Here is a 22,077-nt window from a genome sequence, read left to right as displayed (position 1 = left end):
ACATTTGCCTTCCAAAAAGTTCAACTTTTGTCTCATCAGTCCACAAGGTATTTTCACAAAACTCTTGGCAATCATTGAGATGTTTCTTAGCAAAATTGAGACGAGCCCTAATGTTCTTTTTGCTTAACAGTGGTTTGCGTCTTGGAAATCTAACATGCAGGCCGTTTCTGCCCAGTCTCTTTCTTATGGTGAAGTCGTGAACACTGACCTTAATTGAGGCAAGTGAGGCCTGCAGTTCTTTAGACGTTGTCCTGGGGTCTTTTGTGACCTCTCATATGAGTCGTCTCTGTGCTCTTGGGTTAATTTTGGTCGGCCGGCCACTCCTGGGAAGGTTCACCACTGTTCCATGTTTTTGCCATTTGTGGATAATGGCTCTCACTGTGGTTTGCTGGAGTCCCAAAGCTTTAGAAATGGCTTTATAACCTTTACCAGACTGTTAGATCTCAATTACTTCTGTTCTCATTTGTTCCTGAATTTCTTTAGATCTTGGCATGATGTCTAGCTTTTGAGGTGCTTTTGGTCTACTTCTCTGTGTCAGGCAGCTCCTATTTAAGTGATTTCTTGATTGAAACAGGTGTGGCAGTAATCAGGCCTGGGGGTGGCTACGGAAATTGAACTCAGGTGTGATACACCACAGTTAGGTGATTTTTTAACAAGGGGGCAATTACTTTTTCACACAGGGCCATGTAGATTTGGATTTTTTTTCTCCCTAAATAATAAAAACATCATTTAAAAACTGCATTTTGTGTTTACTTGTGTTATATTTGACTAATGGTTAAATGTGTTTGATGATCAGAAACATTTTGTGTGACAAACATGCAAAAGAATAAGAAATTGGGAAGGGGGCAAATAGTTTTTCACACCACTGTAGATATAAAAGGCATTATATAATAGATAGATTGATGTGAAAGGCACTATATTATACAATAGATAGATAGATAGATAGATAGATAGATAGAAACAGCACCATATAATAAATAGATAGATAGATAGATACAGCACCATAAGATAGATAGATAGATAGATAGATAGATAGATAAATGTGACAGGCACTATATAAGATAGAGTCACATAGTGTGGGGTCTCCTCAGTCTGTCACTGAAGCTGCTCCTCTGTCTGGAGATGATCCTGTTCAGTAGATTCTCCATGATTGACAGGAGTCTGCTCAGCGCCCGTCGCTCTGCCATGGATGTCAAACTGTTCAGCTCCGTGCCTACAATAGAGCCTGCCTTCCTCACCAGTTTGTCCAGGTGTGAGACGTCCCTCTTCTTTTTGCTGTCTCCCCAGCACACCACCGCGTAGAAGAGGGCGCGCGCCACAACCATCTGATAGAATATCTGCAGCATCTTATTGCAGATGTTGAAGGACGCCAGACTTCTAAGGAAGTATTTCCCCGTGAAGTCCCGATCATTTTGAAACAATGGGGAAGGTCCTTGATTGAATCAAAACAATGCAGGGGGGTTGTTTCTCCTTAAAATCACAATGATGCCGGAGCAGTAATAACTCATAAATATAGAATCATGGACTTCAATCAATAAAGCAATTAAACTTAGTCTAACAGCAAATTATCCCGCAATATAAAATATCACAGAGCAAAGTTTGTTTTTTTTTTTTATTTTCCCAATCAATTAGACGGATACTCGCAGAACAGATGGGTTTTTGATTAAAGAGTCAGCAGTACGCATGAAGTTAGGCAGCCCGTTCCATCAACTACACAAGAGAGGAGCCTGGATTGAGACTTGATGCCATGCAGAGGCGGCGTCACCAGATGCTGTTCATTGGCAGACCTGAGTGGGCGAGAATGAGTATAGGATTTCACCAATGTCTCCATATACTTTGGTGCAGCCCACTGACTCCTCTGTAGTCAAGCTTCAGGGATTTGAACTTAATGTGTTCTGCTACAGGGAGCCAATGCAGCAACCTGAAGAGAGGAGTTACATGTGCCCATCTCGGCTGGTTAAATACAAGAGGGGCGCTACTGCTTTCTGGATCATCTGAACAGCTTGATAGCACATGTGGGTACCTCCTGCCAGAAACGAGTTGCAGCAATCCAGACACAACAAGACTGAAGCCTGGACCAGAACTTGTCAGATAAGGTCTGATCTTGTGGATGTTGTACAGCGTGAACCTACATGAACAAGAAACAGTAGAAATGCGATCAGAAAAAGATAGCTGCTGATCAATGACCACCCCAAGGGTGCATACTGACTTGGCAGGTGTTAGCAACAGTGAGCCAAGCTGTACAGGAATGGGGAGATGAGCAGACTGGCTGGCTGGGATCAGGTTTGCGAGGCTGAGCTGTAGATGGTGTGTCCTTCATCCAGGTTGAGATATCAGTAAGACATGCAGAGACTCGAGCTGATTGTCCTCTGGAGAGAATGACGTGTGCAGCTGTGTGTCATCGCCATAGCACTGATTAGAGAAACCATGGGATAGGATGATGGAGCCTAGTGAGGTGGTGAACAGCAAGAAAGGTAGAGGACCCAGCACCGATCCTTGGGGTACACATGTGCATGTCTGGTACGCCCTTGACAACTGTCCTCGCTTTAGGATATGCCCACGTTATAGGACTAAAACCACCTGAGAGCAGTCCCGATGATGCCAATGTCAGAGAGGGTGGCAAGAAGGATGTCATGATTGACCATGTTGGAGGCAGAGGAAAGGTCTACTAGGGTCAGGACCAATGAAATGTTTGTATCTCTAGCAAGTCGTATCTTGTCGACCACAATCAGTAGAGCCATGTCAGTTGAGTGCTTGATATGTGCAGTAGCAGTGGGACTATCACAGAAAATACGAAATAATAATGACAATATAGGGTGGCACTGTGGTTGGTGGCACAGTGCTAGCACTGCTACCCCACAACTGGAGCACGGCAGCTCAAGACCCCAGTGCTCCCTGTGTGGAGTTTGGATGGTGTCCTCAAGTCCAGGGGAGTTTCCTCAAGGTGGTCCAGTGGCTTCCATCTGTCCAAAGACATGCAGGTTGGGTGGATTGACGATGCTAAATTGGCTCCTGATGCATGACTTATGGGTGTGTGTTCACCCTGTGAAGTCCCTGAGAAACGTACACTTCTCCACCTTGATTTAGCAACTCATCCCCAACAAGCAGAGGGGATACTCTACCCTTTTCCAGCTCAGGACCATAACCTCAAACTTGGATTTTCTGATCCTCATCCCAGTCGCAAACCTCCCCAGTGCGTGTCTAAGCAAAATGCAAGACTCACCAACTCCAGAGCACATTTACAGTGAACTGCCAGGAGATGTGGGAGATCCTCCAGAAAAAAATTGGGAGGAGAGCAGTTCCTGACAGTGATAGGCAGATGGCCTGACCTCCTGTTGTGTGTATACCACCTACATAACACACGGCCTACATAACAAAATCAAAACAAAGGATAATGCTCTGTCACACACTTGCGCCTTGAGGACAGTGTAAAAGCTCTGGTGGCGGTAATTCCTCGCCAATCCACAAGATGGCACTGTTTACTTATGCCTCTCCTTTTCCTCCTCTACAGACCAGATGATTAACAGCCCTACCAGCTCTGACATCACTTCCAGCGTCCAACCAATCCCCTCAACCCGGACCCACCTCTTCCTGCCTGGCCTGTACTTAACAGGAAGTGTCAAGCCATCTCGGGGGCAATCACTTTGAGACTTGTGTCTTTAAAGATGTCTTTTTGCCCTTTTCCAATGTGTTTATAACTCATGTTCTTTTTCAGTTATATGGGATTTGCCTTTATACTTGTTTATTTTCAATATAGGACATAATTAACCATATTAACAACATAAATAAATGGAACAGCAAATAACAAAAAGGACATAATCAAGACTCTTAACTTCAGTTAGGGGAAGAACTCTGGCTGAGATATAACCACATGGACCTTCCTAATGTTTTTTGTTTTATTCCTGTATTGCAGGTGCGAAATGCTATACAAAGAATGAAGGAAAAGAAAAAGGCGTTGTCTTTCACGGTAAGTGAACATGTGAAATGAAATTAAGAAGACACTTATGTTAGATGGTTTCCATGTTTTTACACTTTGTAGACGTGAAGGTCAAGTGAACCGAATCATCTTATCGTTGATAGTCCATGTCTTTATGGTGATCCTCTTCAACTGCAATAACCTGGCCATTATTTGTTTAGTAATTATCTCCTCATGACGACTCTTTTGACTTATCACTCATATTATAATCAACATTAGCTCAGAAATGATGACTGATAATATGGGTTAAAATAAATTCCCAGTTGCTCCTTTAAGATTCAAGACAACAGGGCCGGCACAGTCGAGGCAAGGCTGACTGATTTCCACATTGGCAGTCGCCGCATTGTGAGCAGTGCTTATAGAAGGCAGATATTGTTCTTGCTGTTCCACCTAATTGGAGGCATTTTGCTGTTTTGCCACACGGCTGCTACACCACACTGCAGCTTGATGTGTTCACGTCACTGGAGTCACCAGGAACTGGTGCATGTATTTGATGTTCGCCAGATAAACATCGCATAGTTTCTACAATTTCAGTGCTGGGTGATTGGGTTCATCAAAATCGTCGTCATTAGTGAAAGGCACGTGTTTTATAACAAGTGAAAACTTCACATTGTCCAAAATGTGTGTCTGCAACGACTGGTTTGTGAATCACTACCATTTCTGGACTGGTTTACCCAGTACAGTATGCCCTGCACGATCAGACAACTGAACCCACAGATGCCGTCTGCAGCACCAGGCTGCCAGCGACCACAGCAATCAAAGTTTATGGTGACTTTTCTGACATTGCTCTGCATTGCAGTTTGTTTCAACAACTATTTTGTCCATCAGACTATCATCAACAAATCATAAATTGTCCACATAATCACGATTAACGGACATCTTTAGGCCAGGAATAAATGTAACTGGGGAACAGGGAGGTGCAGGATTGTCAAAAGTAGAATGAAGACAACATCAAATATAGATGGAAATGTGGAACTATATAATAGATAGATAGATAGATATGAAAGGCAGTATATAATAGATAGATAGATAGATAGATAGATAGATAGATGTGAACGGCACTATATAATAGATACTGTAGATAGATATGAAAGGCACTATATAATAGATAGATAGATGTGAAAGGCACTATATAATAGATACTGTAGATAGATATGAAAGGCACTATATAATAAATAGATAAATAGATAGATATGAAAGGCACTATATGATAGATAGACATGAAAGGCACTATATAATAAATAGATAGATAGACATGAAAGGCACTATATAATAAATAGATAAATAGATAGATATGAAAGGCACTATATGATAGATAGACATGAAAGGCACTATATAATAAATAGATAGATCTATCCAGAGTGCATCCTGTAACCGAGTCTGCTTTTTATTACCTTGTTGATTAGGTGGTCCTCTCTTGAAGTGATGTTACAGGCCCAGCACACCATAGTGTAGAAAATCACACTGGCCATCACCAAATTAATAATAATAATAATAATATATTTTATTTTTATAGCACCTTTCCCATGCTCAAGGTGCTTATAGAACAAATTAAAAACGTCACTACTCAAATGAAAGAAACACAATGAAAAAGAGTCTGCTCTGCCCTTTCTTTTATAATTCCTCTATGTTCTGAGACCAGTCAAAACTGTCATTAATGTGGACCCTCAAGTACTTGAAGGATGGGACCACCTCTATTTCCACTCCCTGAATAGTGAGCCTGTTTGGTGCGGTGAAAGTCAATTATTTGGTTTTGCTGATATTAAATTCCCAGCAATTCAAGAAACAAATTTCTCCACCTGACGCCTCTCCTTTGTCTCTTCCCCCTTATCAGTACACCCCATAATAGCTGAATCAGCTGAGAATTCCCACAAGTGACCTGGCCTTTCTTTGTATTTATAATGTGAGGTATATGGAGTGGAGAGTAAATCAGACATGCCTGTTGCTGCTCCAGTGTTGCTCTCGCAGTCCTTGAGTCTCATACAGTGGGGTCTCCCCGACAGACAGTTCAGTGTTCCAGATTATCCAGGACCCCACAGGCTCATCCACCTGCATATCTCTGAGCTGACCCCCTTAACAGAGATGACTGGATGGTTTTGATGGCACTGGAGGAGTTTAAAACACAGAATCCCCATGTGCTGGGATATTTGTCCAGGTAAAAATAAGCCTTGTGGAGCAGAGAGATGATCAATAATTATTAAGGAATCAACAGGAAATATTTAAAAAAATTGTAAATGATCTATTGTAATAAAAATGATCTCTATAGATTTAGAACCTTAGCCTTGTGAAAATAAGTAAAAACAATTGCTGTACTGAAACTATGTCCATTTGTGGCTATCAATTCACATCATCATCTCTGTGACTCGATCTGTGCAATGGTTCAGCTTCAGTTTGTTCTAAAACTGGCCTGGCCGCGCTTCATTTGACTTTGTGTTTTTGCATTTGAAGGCTCATGAATATCGGTGAGTTACCAGTACTAGGGTGTTGTACCGTGTTAGCCATTATGAATGTAGTGAGAAGTCAGGCAAAATGACACCTTTTGTTGGCAAACTAACAAAGATTACAATATGCAAGCTTTCGAGGCAACTCAGGCCCCTTCTTCAGGCAGGATGTAATCTTGAGTTATGGCGAGCTACCATGCAGCGTGATGTACATTCTGTCCACTAGAGGGCAGCAGACTGCTGTCCCTAGAGTTTTTTAGGCTTAAATTTGTAAGGCGGATCATTACATGTCACCCTAAGTCTGACTTGGGCTTAACCGGAAGTACTTGTGTTAACACCAAGGGGTGTCATTATCATTATCATTATGTGAGTCTTTGACCTTTTCATTCTTCCCCCAGTGTCTGAAATCCCCTGGGGGATTAATTGTGTTAAACGTAAGGGGGGCTCACACCATCCCCACCCCAGTTCAAAAGCAAAAATTTGGATACCAAACTTCAAGAACATTTTTCAAATGTAAAGATTGACAAAAGTATAAGAGGAGCTGGTAAATGAAGCAACCTGTGAGCGCAAGCTTGAATTCTTAAATATTACAGGAAATTAGTAGCAGAAATTATGTAAAGGTCATCTGTTGCCTAGCGACCAAGCACCCGTGTAATTAAAAAAAAAAATGGAAGCTCCATTCTCCCGAATAGAAAAAGGTGTGTGTTAGGGGGTGTTGTTGAACCGCTGGCATACTGGGCTGTATTGTCACCTGTAGATCAAAATCCATTTTTGACATTTTACTTTTCTCTTTTTATTTTAGTTCTTGAACAAAAACAAAAAAAAAAAACAGTTTTTCTTTTTATTCTTGTTTATTGGCTGAAAAGAATTTTTCCTGCAAGCAAGAAGCTCTTTTATTCTCTTCTGCTTCTATACACTTAATACATTTGTGCATCATTTCTAGGATCTGAATTTTTTTTTCTTTCCTCAGACGAATACAAACATTCTTTTGCTTTATTTTAATTGTTTCGCTACTGTATGATAGGTTACATATTTGTTGACATCATTTCTATTACAAGAGTCTCAAAGAAACGCGATGTCTAAAGAAATTGGCTTTGGGCTGCAGTATTCCCACCGTTTTCGAGACCAAGGGACGAGCTGGTGCAGTTCTATTCAATGTGTGGTCATAATAAATGTATTTTCATGTGTTTGTCTTTTAATAGTCTGCATTAAGTATGCATTATTGAATCTAAGTATGTATAGATAGCTGCAGTCAATGTCACTTCATTGTTGACATTGATGTGAAGTTGTTTGATACATGGCTTATGAATTGTTGTCTTTATTTATTTATTTGTCAGTTTTCACACTGTGCATACTTTTCAGGTAAAGCAGTCACAGCTTAGCTAGTACTGATAGTCAAGAAGAAGCGAGTACCACCCATGAAATGTTTTTATTTTTTTCTTCCTTTTTAACTTATGTGGACATATTAAGATCTCATCTTCATGTAAGCCAGTTTTACTCAAACTTTTCGGTGTAATGACCCACTGTGTCGAATATAATTTAATGGATTTGACCCCTCTTGATAAACTGAGCCCGATCGTCAGAGTAATACTACCTTGGATGATTCAAACATGGTCATTAGAACTCAAGAGGGGGACCTCCAATTGGGAAATTGAGTGACATCACCACAGAGTTTCCCCCTTGGATGATTCAAACATGGTCATTAGAGCCCGAGGGGGACCTCCCATTGGGAAATTGAGTGACATCACCACAGAGTTTCCCCCTTGGATGATTCAAACATGGTCATTAGAACCCAAGAGGGGGACCTCCCATTGGGAAATTGAGTGACATCGCCACAGAGTTTCCCTCTTGGATAATTCAGATTTAATGACCAGAGTGGGGTAAATCGAACGTGATTGTCAAAGTGTTTCCCTTTCGTTAAATCAAACATAATTGTTAGAGCTGGGCAAGGGGTTTGAACCCCCTTGGTTAAATGAGCACGATCCCCCCCCCTTTTTGGGGGTGTGGTAATCATAGATGCTTCCCCCTTGGAAGATTCAGCCACAGTCTTCAGAGTGGATTTGGGGGTTGTCCCCCTTAATAAATTGGATACCATCATCTGGGTGTTTCTCCCTTGTTGATTTGGACATGATAGTGAAAATGGGGAAGGAGGGACTCCGCCTTAGTAAATCAAGTGACATCATCACAGATATTTCCCCCTTGGAAAATTTAGCCACAATCTTCAGAGGGGGGTTGTAGGGGATGGTCCCCCTTGATAAATTGAGTACTGTCGTCAGGGTGTTTCCCCCTTGTTGATTTGGACATGATAGTGAAAATGGGGGAATAGAGACTCTGCCATGGTAAATCAAGTATGAAGATCAGAGATGTTTCCCCTTTGGTAGATTCAACCACAGTGTTCCAAATGGATTTGGGGGTTGCCCCCCTTGATAAATTGAGTACCATCATCAGGCTGTTTCCCCCTTGTTGATTTGAACATGATAATGAAAATGGGAAAGGAAGGACTCCCCCTTGGTAAACTAAGTGCGATTGTCACAGTTTCCCATTTGGATCATTTGGGTATGATCATCAGAGTGGGATGGGGGTAAGGCACCCCTTGGTAAATCGGGCATAATTGTCAGAGTGTTTCCTCCCATTTCGATTTTGACATGGAAGAACTCCCTCTTAAAAAACCGAGAGGGATCATCACAGATGTTTCCCTCTTGGAAGATTCAACCACAGTCCTCAGAGTGGATTTTGAGGTTGTCCCCCTTAGTAAATTAGGTACCATCATCAGGGTGTTTCTCCCTTGTTGATTTGGAAATGATAATGAAAATGAGGGAGGAGAGATTCCCCCTTGGTAATTCAAGTGAGATCATCACAGATGTTTTCCCCTTGGAAGATTCAGACACGATCCTCAGAGGGGGTGTACGGGTCGGACCCCCTTTGTAAACTGAGTACTGTCGTCAGAGTGTTTTCTCTCTTGTTGATTTGGACATGATCATTAGAATGAGGGATGAGAGACTCCCCCTTGGTAAACTAAGTGCGATTGTCACCGAGTTCCCCACTTGGATGATTTGAGTATGATCATCAGAGTGGGATTGGGGGTACGGCACCCCTTGGTAAATCGAGCATAATTGACAGGGTGTTCCATCCAACCTTTTTTGATTTGGACATGGAAGAACTCCCTCGGTAATTCGAGCATGATCATCACAGATGTCTCCCTCTTGGAAGATCTTTATAGACTGAGTACCACTCTTAGGGTGTTTTAACCCTTGTTGATTTGGACATGATCGGGAGATCGGGAGAGGAAGGACTGCTCCTTGGTAAGTTGAGTGCAATTGTCTTAGAGGTTCCCCGTTGAATGATTCAGGTGTGATCATCAGAACAGGACGGATGTAGGGCCCCCCTTGGTAAACTGTGTGCAATTGTCAGAATGTTTCCCCCTTGTTGAATCCGAAACGATTGTCAGAACGGGGAAGGAGGTTGGTCCCCCTTGGGAAATCAAGCGCGATCGTTGGTGTTTCCACTTTTTTGAATCGGATACGATCATCAATGCAGGGAAGGGAGGACTTCCCCTTGGTAAATTGAACATGTCTGTCGCAGTTTCCCCATTGGATGATTTAGGTAAGATCCTCAGAGCATTTACTTGGTAAATTGAGTGTGTAATAACGAGACAAAAACAGGTCAAGGTTTGGGGTTTCCGGCCCCGTATACTGTACAAAACACAAAAGAAAATATCCAAATTAATATTTCAGTCGCTATCCTCTGACAACCAGTCATTGCATCTCACAGTCTCAGTTGCCGGGGGAACTTAAATAATGAGGGACCGGAAATTGAATGGAATGCTGGGAGGGAACCGAAGTGGTGTGTGGGAGGAGTGACGTCATCACGGTGGGACCAGAGGAAGGGATGGAATGCGGAAGTGACTACGTGTGTTTTCCAGGCGTCCGGGACTTTATGGCGGCATTGTATCTGTCTTTCTGCGGGAACGAAAGAAAGGTTAGTGCCTCGCCCTAATCCCCTGGCTCGATGTGATACGCGGCTCCCTATGCGCACATGCGTGACAAGTGCTATCATCAGTTTGAATTGAGCATGATTGCCAGAGGAGAGGAGGAGGGATTCCCCCTTCTTAGTAAATTGGGGGCAATTGTTACAGTGTTTCCCCCTTGGGTATGACACTCAGGTCAGGGTGAAGGCGGGCCCCCCCCTTGATAAACTGAGTGTAATCGTCACAGAGTTTCTCCCTCGGATGATTCACGTATGACCATTAGAGTGTGGTGGGGGTAGGTCCCCCTTGGTAAATCAAGAGCGATTGTCACAAATATTTGAGTTGGGCACGATCATCATAGTGGAGAATGGAGGGACTCCCCCTTGGTAAATTGAGTGTGCTCATCAGAGAGTTTTCCCCGTTGGATGATTCAAATATGACCGTCAGAGCAGGGTTGGGGTTTGCCACCCTTAAATAAATCAAATGTCATTATCAGGGTGACTCCAAAATGATGCAGGCACGATTTTCAAAGCGGGTTGGTCCCCCCTTGGTAAATTGAGGGCTATCGTCTGATTGTTTCCCTCTTGAATGATTCAGGTGGGATCATCAGAGCAGGGCAAGGGGTTGGTCCGCCTTGATCAATTGAGTGCGGTTGTTAGAGCGTTTCCTCCTTGTTGAATCGGGCGTGATTGTCAGAGTGGGGATGCTGGGGGCTTCCCTTTTGTTAAACCAACCACGATCATCAGAGCATCCTCTTTGGTGAATGAAATGTTTCAAATTATGAGGGGAATTAGTCCAGTGGATCGAGACGGTGACTTTAAAATGAGTTCATCAAGAACACGGGGACACAGTTTGGAAACATGTTAAGGGGAAATCTCACACAAACATTAGGAAGTTTTTCTTTACACTGAGAACCACAGACATTCGGAATAAGCTACCAAGTTTTTGCAAGGACTTTAGGGACCTTCAAAACTCAACTTCATGTTATTTTGGGAGAATTAAGTGGATAGGACTGGTGAGCTTTGATGGGCTGAATGGGCCTTCTTCAGGGAACAACTAATAGACTAACAACCTACAGATGTTCTGCCGCAATTAAAATAAATGAAACCTTGCAAGTGGAAGCAAACAATTTGCACAGGGTTCCCAACTTGTGTTGATTACTTAAAAATAACAAATCAAAATGTCGCGGAGTCCAGTGGTGTCCTACACAATCCAAAGGCAATGGGAAACTGAAAGAAACTCTGATAGGAGGAGATCTAGCAGAGCCAAAGTCACAAGCCAATCAGCAGACAAGTTTCTGTGGGTCACCAGCTTTTGTGACCACAGGTGCCTCACAGTACAACAGCTTAACAGTGCAGGTCAACAAAAGCAAGTGTCAGCTTCTGTGGTGAAGAGTAGACAGGGTGACAAGTGACAATAAGAAAGCCATTCCTTGAGGGACAGAATAGGGCCGTGAAATGCCAGCTGTGGACTACTGCAGACTGGAAGAAAGTCTTCTAAACCGACGACTCCAAATTTGAAATCTTCGGTTCATCAGGCAGGGTGCTTGTATGCTGTCAAGTTGATGAAGGGACACCAACTGTCAAACATGGAGGACAAAGTGTGTTGGTCAGGGGATCTTTTGCTAGAGACAGAGAAACTGATTTATAAAATGGTACCACAAGTTTATCCTGCCCGTTTTATTAACCATGAGAAAGAAGAGAATTCATTCAGCTGAGATTTAGGTCAACTCCAATGTTTTCCAGTAGCTCCCACTAGCATAAGTCATCACACATGTCATCACATCACACATAATGTCATCACATGTCATAACGTCACATATCACACATGTCATCACACATTTTTAAAATCTTTGTTTGGGTTTGAGTTTGTGTTGGCACAGTATTAAAACTTCATTTTCACGGCGGTGGTCCATCTTTTTCATCCTTTCAGAACTGCTCACAGCCAGCAAGCTTCCTGTCTTCTCCAAGAAATACGGATACCTCTGATCATCAGAAGAAGAGTTTACCAAGCCTAGAAAACAGCGTGTCTTCAATTGTCCAAAATGGTTCTATGGACAAATCGCTGTTTTATAAAAACAGTAAGTAATTTGGAATTATCCACTCAGCTACTGTAATTGTGGGGGGCGCATTGCCACGCAGTAAGGAAAACCAGGGGTTTGTGTCTCGGGTCCTCCCTGTATGGAGTTGGCATTCTCTCTCTGTGTTGGTGTGGGTTTCCTCTCACCGTCCAAAGACATGCATGTTAGGTGAATTGGCGATCCTAAATTAACCCTGGTGTGTGTGTTCGCCCTGTGAATGGACTGGCACCCTGTCCAGGGTTTGTTCCATGCCTTGCAACCCATACCAGCTGGGATAGACTCCAGCAGATCCCCACGACCCTGGGCTGGATTAAATGGGTTAGAAAATGACATAATATGGGCCGCCATTTTGTTAGCAGCAGGGTGGCATAGTGGTAGCACTGCTGCCTCACAATAAGGGGACCAGGGTTCACATCCTGCATTCTCCCTATGTGGAGTTTGCATGTTCCCCCCATGTCTGCATGGGTTGTCCTCCCACTGCCCAAATACATGCAGGTTAGGTGGATTGGCGATCCTAAATTAACCCTGGTGTGTGTGTTCGACATGTGATGGACTGGCACCCTGTCCAGGGTTTGTTCCTGCCTTGTGCCTTATGCTAGCTGGGATAGGCACCAGCAACTCCAACACCATGTGACCCTGGTCTGAATTACGTGGGTTAGAAAAATGACATGACATGCTGTAATTGCTGGGTTAACATTTCTAATATGGTCGGTTGGTCAGTCAGTCAGTCAGTCATTCTCCAACCCGCTATATTCTAACACAGGGTCACGGGGGTCTGCTGGAGCCAATCCCAGCCATCTTAGGGCACCAGCCCAGCACAGCTAATACAGCCAACTGTTTTTATTTTCTCACTTTCTATTTCTTTGGTATTTAGTCCTGCTTGGCCCAGTTTGCAGCATCAATTTGGCTTGAACTGCCAGTTAAGAAATGTAGGCAGACATCTACCGGTGCCACAGAAGCTCATGCCATGGAGGGTGGTGAATATCAGCCACCCAAGTACAGTGGATTCACAAAGTCTTCTGACTGCTTCACTTGATTTTATTTGAAATGGATACGTTTGCCATTTTTTCTCCATCAATCAACACTCAGTAACCCAGAATGACAAAGTGAACACATGTTTTCAGAAAGGTTTGCAAATTTATTAAAAATCAAAACTGAAATCTCTCATTCCTAGAAGTATTCAGACCTTTTGCTGCAGCCCTCCATATTGTGTTGTTCAGGTGCCTGCTGTTTGTTTTAATTCCCCCTGAGATGTTTCCAGAACTTGACTGAAGTCCACCTGTGGCACACTGAACTGATTGGACATCACACATGTATCTGTGTTACAGAAGGTCCCAGAATTCACACCGCATATCAGCACAAAAGCCAAGCCATTAAAGTCCCAACTCCTCTCTGTAGACCTCCATTATCAAATTATGGGGAGGCACAGACCAGGGCAGGTTAGGTGGATTGGCACTCCTAAATTAACTCTGGTGTGTGTGTCCGCCCTGTGATGGACTGGCACCCTGTCCAGGGTTTGTTCCTATTTTATGCTAGCTGGGATAGGCTCCAGCAACTCCAACACCATGTGACCCTGGTCTGAATTATGTGGGTCAGAAAAATGACATCACATGCTGTAATTGCTGGGTTAACATTTCTAATATGGTCGGTTGGTCAGTCAGTCAGTCAGTCATTCTCCAACCCGCTATATCCTAACACAGGGTCACGGGAGTCTGCTGGAGCCAATCCCAGCCATCTTAGGGCACCAGCCCACCACAGCTAATACAGCCAACTGTTTTTATTTTCTCACTTTTTATTTCTTTGGTATTTACTCCTGCTTGGCCCAGTTTGCAGCATCAATTTGGCTTGAACTGCCAGTTAAGAAATGTTGGCAGGCATCTACTGGTGCCACAGAAGCTCATGCCATGGAGGGTGGTGAATATCAGCCTTCCAAGTACAGTGGATTCACAAAGTCTTCTGACTCCTTCACTTGATTTCATTTGAAATGGATACATTTGCCATTTTTTCTCCATCAATCTCCAAACACTCATTAACCCAGAATGACAAAGTGAACACATGTTTTCAGAAAGGTTTGCAAATTTATTAAAAATCAAAACTGAAATCTCTCATTCCTAGAAGTATTCAGACCTTTTGCTGCAGCCCTCCATATTGTGTTGTTCAGGTGCCTGCTGTTTGTTTTAATTCCCCCTGAGATGTTTCCAGAACTTGACTGAAGTCCACCTGTGGCACACTGAACTGATTGGACATCACACATGTATCTGTGTTACAGAAGGTCCCAGAATTCACACCGCATATCAGCACAAAAGCCAAGCCATTAAAGTCCCAACTCCTCTCTGTAGACCTCCATTATCAAATTATGGGGAGGCACAGATCAGGGCAAGGAGATCAAACCATTTCTAAAGCTTTGAGCGTTCCCAGGAGCACCATGGCCTCAACCATTGTGAAATGAAAGACGTTTGGAATGACCTGGGGCTTCATGTATAATGCCATGCGTAGAATTCACACTAAAACATGGTGTATGGACAAAGGTGGAAATGTACGTACGCACAAAGCAATCCAGGTGTATAAATCTGTGCGTACGCCAACTTCCACCCATGCACTTTCCTTTTACAAATCCCAAAGAATGTGAAATTTAATACACGTGTACGCGACTACTCGAAAGTTCAGGTTCAGAAAGTTGCACAGTGCCAGAAATAAAAAAGAAGAAGAATTTTAGTGTATGTGATAAACCCCGCATCATTTGATGTGAATCTAATAAAAGAGAAGCAGACCACAGAAACAGCAAGCACAGCTTTGACGCTGGGCAGTACCAAGCAGAAACATGCTGTGGTGGTTGGCTGGGGGCTTATGCCCAGCCGGGACACCTGGAAGGACCGGGAGTTGGATTATACCTCCCCGGGGCCATGAGAGGGCAACCACCCTGGTATATATGGGGACTACGGGAGCCGAGCATGGAAGCTCAACCCAATTAGGGTCCGTGGGCACCACAAGGAGGCACCCAGAGGATTAAAGAGCCCTGGATGTCAGCACTTCCGCCACACCCGGAAGTGCTGCCAGAAGGATTACCAGAGACACCCGGAGTGCTTCTGGATGCTCATGAGGCACTTCCACCACACCGGGAAGTGCAGCAGGAAGATTGTCAGAGGGCACCCGGAGCACGTCTGGGTGGACATAAAAGAGGCCGCCTTCCTCCAGTCATTAGCCGGAGTCAGGAGGAAGAGGACAAAGCTCGGGAAGAGAGGAGCAGAGGCGGTGAAAGGAAGGACTATTGAGAGGCCTGGACTTTAGAGAGGTGTTTGATGCAGGGGGCACTGTGTTGTGTGCAGAACTGTAAATACGGTGATTAAAAGTGTGCGTTTGGGACTTGCTGTGTCTGTCTGTGGCTGGTTTCCACAGTGCGTACGCAAGGGGAGGGACCCTGGCATGAGAATGTGCGTGGCTTTAGGCCAAGTTTAGTTTTTACACATCTTGAAGTGAGCTTGGAAACGGGCGTACGCAACATTTCTGCGTCAGGCGCCCTGACCTCCTCTCACACTCGGCCAAAATAGCCAGGCAAGAAAAGTCTTTACCAGGGAGGTGACCAAGAACCCTATGGTCACCTAATACAGATTCTCTGCTGAGGTGGAAGAATCTGTTGGAAGGATCACCATCTCAGTAGCTCCCTGTCAATCTGGAGTTTATGGTAGAGGGGCTAACGCACACTTGGAGTTCCCCAAATGGTGTATAAAGAGCATGAAGAGAAAGATTCTCTGGTCTGATGAGACAAAACTTGAACTCTTTAGGCAAGAACTTCAAACCCTGTGTCTGGTAAAGACCAGGGTCTGCTCATTACCTGCAAAATACCATCCTATAGTGAAGCATGGTGGTGTGAGCATCATGGGATACAGAGACTGGTCAGAATTGAGGGAAGGATGAGTGCAGCCAAATACAGGGAGAGGTCACCCCTTGAAGAGGGGTGCATGCAACCTCAGACTGGGGCAGCAGTTCACATTACAGAATGGCAAGACAACACTGGAGTAACTTTGGGACAAATGACCCTCTGAGTGGCCCACACTTATACCCCACAGAACATGTGTTGGAGAGACCTGAAGATGGCTGCTTACTGATACTTCCCATCCAATATAACCGAGCTTGAGAGGATCTGTCAGAAAAATAAGTGATAAAAAAAAAATTATAATTCCAAAATCCAGGTTTGCCAAGCTTCTTGAGACTTACCCAAGAAAATTCAAATCTAAAATTGCTGTCTACAAAGTACTGATTGAAGGGTCTGGATACTTCTAGGAATGAGAGATTTCAGTTTGTGTTTTAACGGCTTTTTGCACACCCTTCCTGAAAACACATTCTCACTTTGTCAGTGTGGGTTATTGAGGGTAGATTGGTGAGCAAAAGTGGAAAATTGATGCATTTAAAGTGAAATCTAATACCCAATAAAATGTGCAGGGAGGTGAAGGGGTCCGAATAACTTCCTGACTCCACTGTATAAGCCTGACCAGAAGCGGGTCAATCACGCAAGTCACCCAGTCATCCTGACCAGCTGCATCACTGTCTGGTATGGCAACTGCAACATATCCGACCGCAAGCGCCTGCAAAGGATAGTGAAGACAGCAGAGAACATTATTGGGGTGCCTCTCCCTTCACTACAGGACATATTTTACAAATGCAGGGTCCGCAAGGCCTGCAGCATTGAGCAGGACCCCCTTACACCCCTCACATGGACTTTTCACACTTCTGCCATCCAAGAGAAGATACTGCAGCATCAGAGCCAAATCTGCCAGGCTGCAGGAGAGTTTTTACCCCCAAGTTGTTAGACTCCTTAACACCAGGCTGCCCCCTGGGACCTTCCACACGGCCTCAACCACCTTTAAAAACAGAACTTTTATACATGAAAACCACAGTCCTGCAAAGATGAGTGTGCATGTAGAAAAGAACTGAAAATCTCATACTGACCTCTAAGTGTTTTGACACTCTTGATATCCTTCTGCCGTGAAACATTCTGACCTGTCATTGACCCACACGTCTTAAACAACTATTATCATACACTTATCATTTCTGTATTATCTATATCTATTATTTATTTATTTATATTACATATCTTACACATCAATATTGCTGCTACTTCTTTGTCCTATCTGCACAATGTCTTGTCTTGTTTGTGTTTTAATTTTAAATTTTTTTTCTATTTTTAATTTACTATTTGCACATCATGTTGTTACACTGTGGACCCTGAGCTTCGCAATTTCGTCTATCTGTATACTTGTATACGGTTGAGATGACAATAAAGTTCACTTTGACTTTGACTAAAATTCAGCCGTTCAGTGACGTGAGCTCTGTTACATGATAGGCAGCAGTCGTTTGAGTCTGATTTTCCATGTTGCGCTTCTTTCTTCTTTTGTTTTTTAGACGGTTTCAGAAAAGAAAGCTTTGTGAACTTTTCAGTGAAGCCAGCGTCAAAAAACCAGGTATGTAGCAGCGTCGTACGGTTTTGTAGCTGGTGGGTTTTGTTCAAACGAATATCTGTTTTGACTTGACACTGGCCTTAATTAAAGAATAAGTTTGGCATTTTTCATGCCAAGGTTATTTCTTCACATTCATGGTATATATCAATTTGCTACATAAGATTATGTTCTAAACTGAAGTATTTATTATAAATTTTAACAAAACGTTGTAGAGTTTTGCTGGTTACTATGGGGCATAATGGTACACAAATGCAAGGTGTGGCCACTAGAGGGCGTACCAGCACTCCAAACCCAAGAGTCCCAGGGTTCAAACCCAGCACTTTATTTGGCAATAACACATACCTTTTACAGGCTTCCTTCCTTCCTAATAGTGTCAGTCACTCTCTTTGCTCCTTCGGTTTTCCTCCACTTCACCCCCAGGGTGTGTTGTCCTCCAGCTCCTCATCTAACACTGACTCCCTTATCCGAGTGGAGGGCTCTATTTTAACTCTGGACCTGGAAAATACTTCCAGTGGTCAATCAATTGCCTCCAGGAAGCACGTCCAGGTCAGGCAGGACTACATTGGTCCTTGTTATCATCACTATCCAACAGCGTCCCCTGATGGCCCCCATAGAACTTGATAGGGCAGGCCCGTGGGACCACAACTACCCCATGCTGTCCTGAAGGTGTCCACAATGGGGCTCGCCAAATGGGATGCTGCCACCCAGTGTACAGGGGGCTCGCCAGATGGGATGATGCCACCCAGTGTGCGGGGGGCTTGCCAGATGGGATGGTGCCACCCAGTGTGCGGGGGGCTCACCAGATGGGATGCTGCCACCCAGTATACAGGGGGCTCACCAGACAGGATGCTACCATTGAGTATACAGGGGGCTCGTCAGATGAGATGTTGCCACCCAATGTACAGGGGGCTCGCCAGATGGGATGGTGCCACTCAGTGTACAGGGGGCTTGCCAGATTGGATGGTGCCACCCAGTGTGTGGGGGGCTCGTCAGACGAGATGTTGCCACCCAATGTACAGGGGGCTCACCAGACAGGATGCTGCCATTGAGTATACAGGGGGCTCGTCAGACGAGATGTTGCCACCCAATGTACAGGGGGCTCACCAGACAGGATGCTGCCATTGAGTATACAGGGGGCTCGTCAGACTGGATGTTGCCACCCAATGTACAGGTTCTTACCACATGGGATGCTGCCACCCAGTGTACAGGGGTGCATTTTGCCTATAGCAGGCAGTGTCCCACTGCGTTGGCCTTCCCGGTTCCCAAGTCCATCCCTGGTGTCACTCATTGGCTGTTAGGATGCCAGCCCCACTGTAGTCTTTGTAACGTTCCTTCCACATCCGGGTTCTGTCACGGAAAGGAGATATTGTCAAGACCCTCCCTGGCCTTTCTTCCATTGTCACAGCTTCCTGGCCAGGTAGGGTTCCGTTCTTCACAACAGGCGAATGACAAAGCCTTAAACTTAACGAATATGTCCACAGTTTTAAAAAATATGCCTTCCACATTTACTGTATGAAGGAACCTTGTGATAACAAAAGGAAACTAGAAAGTGGATAGGATTGGTGAGCTGTGTTGGGCTGAATGGCCTGTTCTTTCTAGAGTGTTCTCATAAATCGAGCGCGATAATTGGGGGTCTCCCCCCTATGGTGAAACGAGCGTGACCACCACAGAGGCACCTGCAACCCACTTGCGACCCAATGTGACCCACTACCAGTATAAATCAGAGAAACCAGTGGCCCACATTTTTATTTAACGTGGTCATCTGCTATTCGTTCTGATGTTGAGGAAGTTGAAGAGACCCTGAGGCTGCCTGACTGGCACTTGTGCGACTTCTTTAATGCAGACTTGTATTTTTACACTGAGGGTGCCTAATTACAAGTAGAAAGGTTTCCGGTAATGTTCAGTATCTCCTGTAGATGGATCAGTCCTGTGTTGGGTCACAGTCATGCCTTACTTGAATAGTTATCACAACACCTACACAGGTCTGCGATGGACTGGCAGCACTTAGATTTGGGTTGGTGATGGAGTAGCAGCACTTATTGTGACAGACTGGCAGTACTTACTAATATAGACTGGCAGTACTTAAACAGGTCTGCGATGGACTGGCAGCACTCAGATTTAGGTCGGTGATGGACTGGCAGCACTTACTGTGACAGACTGGCAGTACTTACACAGGTCAGCGATAGACTGGCAGCACTTAGGTTTAGGTTGGTGATGGAGTAGCAGCACTTATTGTGACAGACTAGCAGTACTTACTGTGATAGACTGGTAGCACTTAGATACAGGTTGGTGATGGAGTGGCAGCACTTCTGTGATTGACTGGCAGCACTTACACAGGTCAGAGATGGACTGGCAGCACTTAGATATGGGTTGGTGATGGAGTGGCAACACTTATTGTGATAGACTGGCAGAACTTGGATATAGGATGGTAATGGAGTAGCAGCACTTACTGTGATAGACTGGCAGCACTTAGATATGGGTTCGTGATGGAGTGGCAGCACTTACTGTGATAGACTGGCAGTACTTACACAGGTCTGCGATAGACTGGCAGCACTTACACAGGTCGGTGATGAACTGGCAGCACTTACAGTACACAGGTCTGCGATAGACTGGCAGCACTCAGATTTAGGTAGGTGATCGAGTGGCAGCACTTACTGTGATGGAGTGGCAGCACTCAGATTTAGGTCGGTGATGGAGTGGCAGCACTTACTGTGATAGACTGGCAGCACTTAGATATGGGTTGGTGATGGAGTGGCAGCACTTACTGTGATAGACTGGCAGTACTTACACAGGTCTGTGATAGACTGGCAGCACTCAGATTTAGGTCGGTGATGGAGTGGCAGCACTTACTGTGATAGACTGGCAGCACTTATATATAGGATGGTAATGGAGTGGCAGCACTTACTGTGATAGACTGGCAGCACTTACACAGGTCAGTGATGGACTGGCAGCACTCAGATATGGGTTGGTGATGGAGTGGCGCCCTGTGCTAGTCGAAGCTCCAGCTCTGTGCAGTTCGGCAGTGACAGAAGTCATAATGAATGAATGTGTGAATGCGAGCTGGTAATGTTCATGTAAATTAAAACAAGGACTTGTGCAATTTAATTTTAAACTGCTGTTATTCTGCAAGCACCATGTTCACCATGATCTGAACGCGGGGTCTTTATTATCGCGCGGAATGTCAAGTGCTTCAGTGTGTTGTTACCAAATCAAATGATACGACTCCTGATGATTTATGCTGGTTATCAAATTGTCTCAAAAGAAAATGGCCAGTGGGTTTTATTATTATGATTAGTTTTTTTTTATTATTTTATTTTATTACCTGAAATTCAGGAATACATCTATCTATGCAAAGGGAGCATTACATCAAGAGGCTGCTTTATTTAAAAGCCATTAAAATTTCATTTATAAGCTGCTTGAGGCCTTTTCTATCATTTTTTTTTTCCTTCAATGAAACCTCAAGGCCACAGCTCTCAAATGAGAGAAAGTTACATGATGCTGGTGTTTTGATCGTTGGTTTAATTATGAAATGGATATGTGAATCCATGGTTACAAAATCCACCAATTAGCTGAAAGAGAAAAAAAAATAACGAGAAAATAAGAATCAAATAAAGCCTTGCCAGTCTCGAGCAAACGCAGAGTGAAAGTTGGTGGGAAACTGCAGTTCTTTCTGATTTTTTTTTCCTCCCCGCTTTGTGACTTCTTGCCTTTGGTGTGTAGAGAAGCAATTATGTTTATCAATAAAATCTCATCAGTCTAAACACAAATGAACCAGCGAAGCCCCTCTTTGACGTTAATCGGTGAGTGCGCTTTACTGCTAAGTAACAAAGCACACATTAAGTAAATGTATCGGATGCAATACGGTCTGCGTTTCGCTTTCCAAGGTCAGTTCTTCCCCTTAAATGACATGAAAGCTGCTTTCTGTGCGGTGCCTTTTCAATTCGCTCCTAGGCAGTCGGGAGTAGGTGATCACCTTTAATTTTAAGGGAAAAAAATAAAGAATATATAAGACTAATCCGTAGGTCTATGAATAGAAAAGACAAGTGCCAAGGCCAATATGCCAACTCTGTAAGCTGCCAGTTGTTCCCTTTTGTTTCTTATATTCGACTTCTGTTGAGAAAAGTTTGCTCGTGACCATCCAGGAGTCTGCGGTCCAA

The 22,077-nt window shown here is 44.1% G+C and overlaps 1 protein-coding gene across 2 annotated transcripts in view; it reads left to right on the top strand.

The window, feature by feature from the left end:
* The window catches only part of adgrd2 (adhesion G protein-coupled receptor D2), a 452,918-nt gene that overhangs the window by 377,314 nt on the left and 53,527 nt on the right, over window positions 1-22,077 (top strand). For both annotated transcript variants that reach the window (XM_039762694.1, XM_039762695.1), the window contains exons 22-24: window positions 3,914-3,967; window positions 12,317-12,464; window positions 17,865-17,923. In XM_039762694.1, coding sequence (XP_039618628.1) covers window positions 3,914-3,967; window positions 12,317-12,464; window positions 17,865-17,923 — 261 coding nt within the window. The remainder of the gene's footprint in view (window positions 1-3,913; window positions 3,968-12,316; window positions 12,465-17,864; window positions 17,924-22,077) is intronic.

This window comes from Polypterus senegalus, chromosome 9 (assembly GCF_016835505.1).
Source record: "Polypterus senegalus isolate Bchr_013 chromosome 9, ASM1683550v1, whole genome shotgun sequence".
In the NCBI taxonomy this organism is placed as follows: domain Eukaryota; kingdom Metazoa; phylum Chordata; class Cladistia; order Polypteriformes; family Polypteridae; genus Polypterus; species Polypterus senegalus.
Note: the sequence above shows the minus strand (reverse complement) of the source record. Positions and strands in the feature narration are given on the sequence as shown.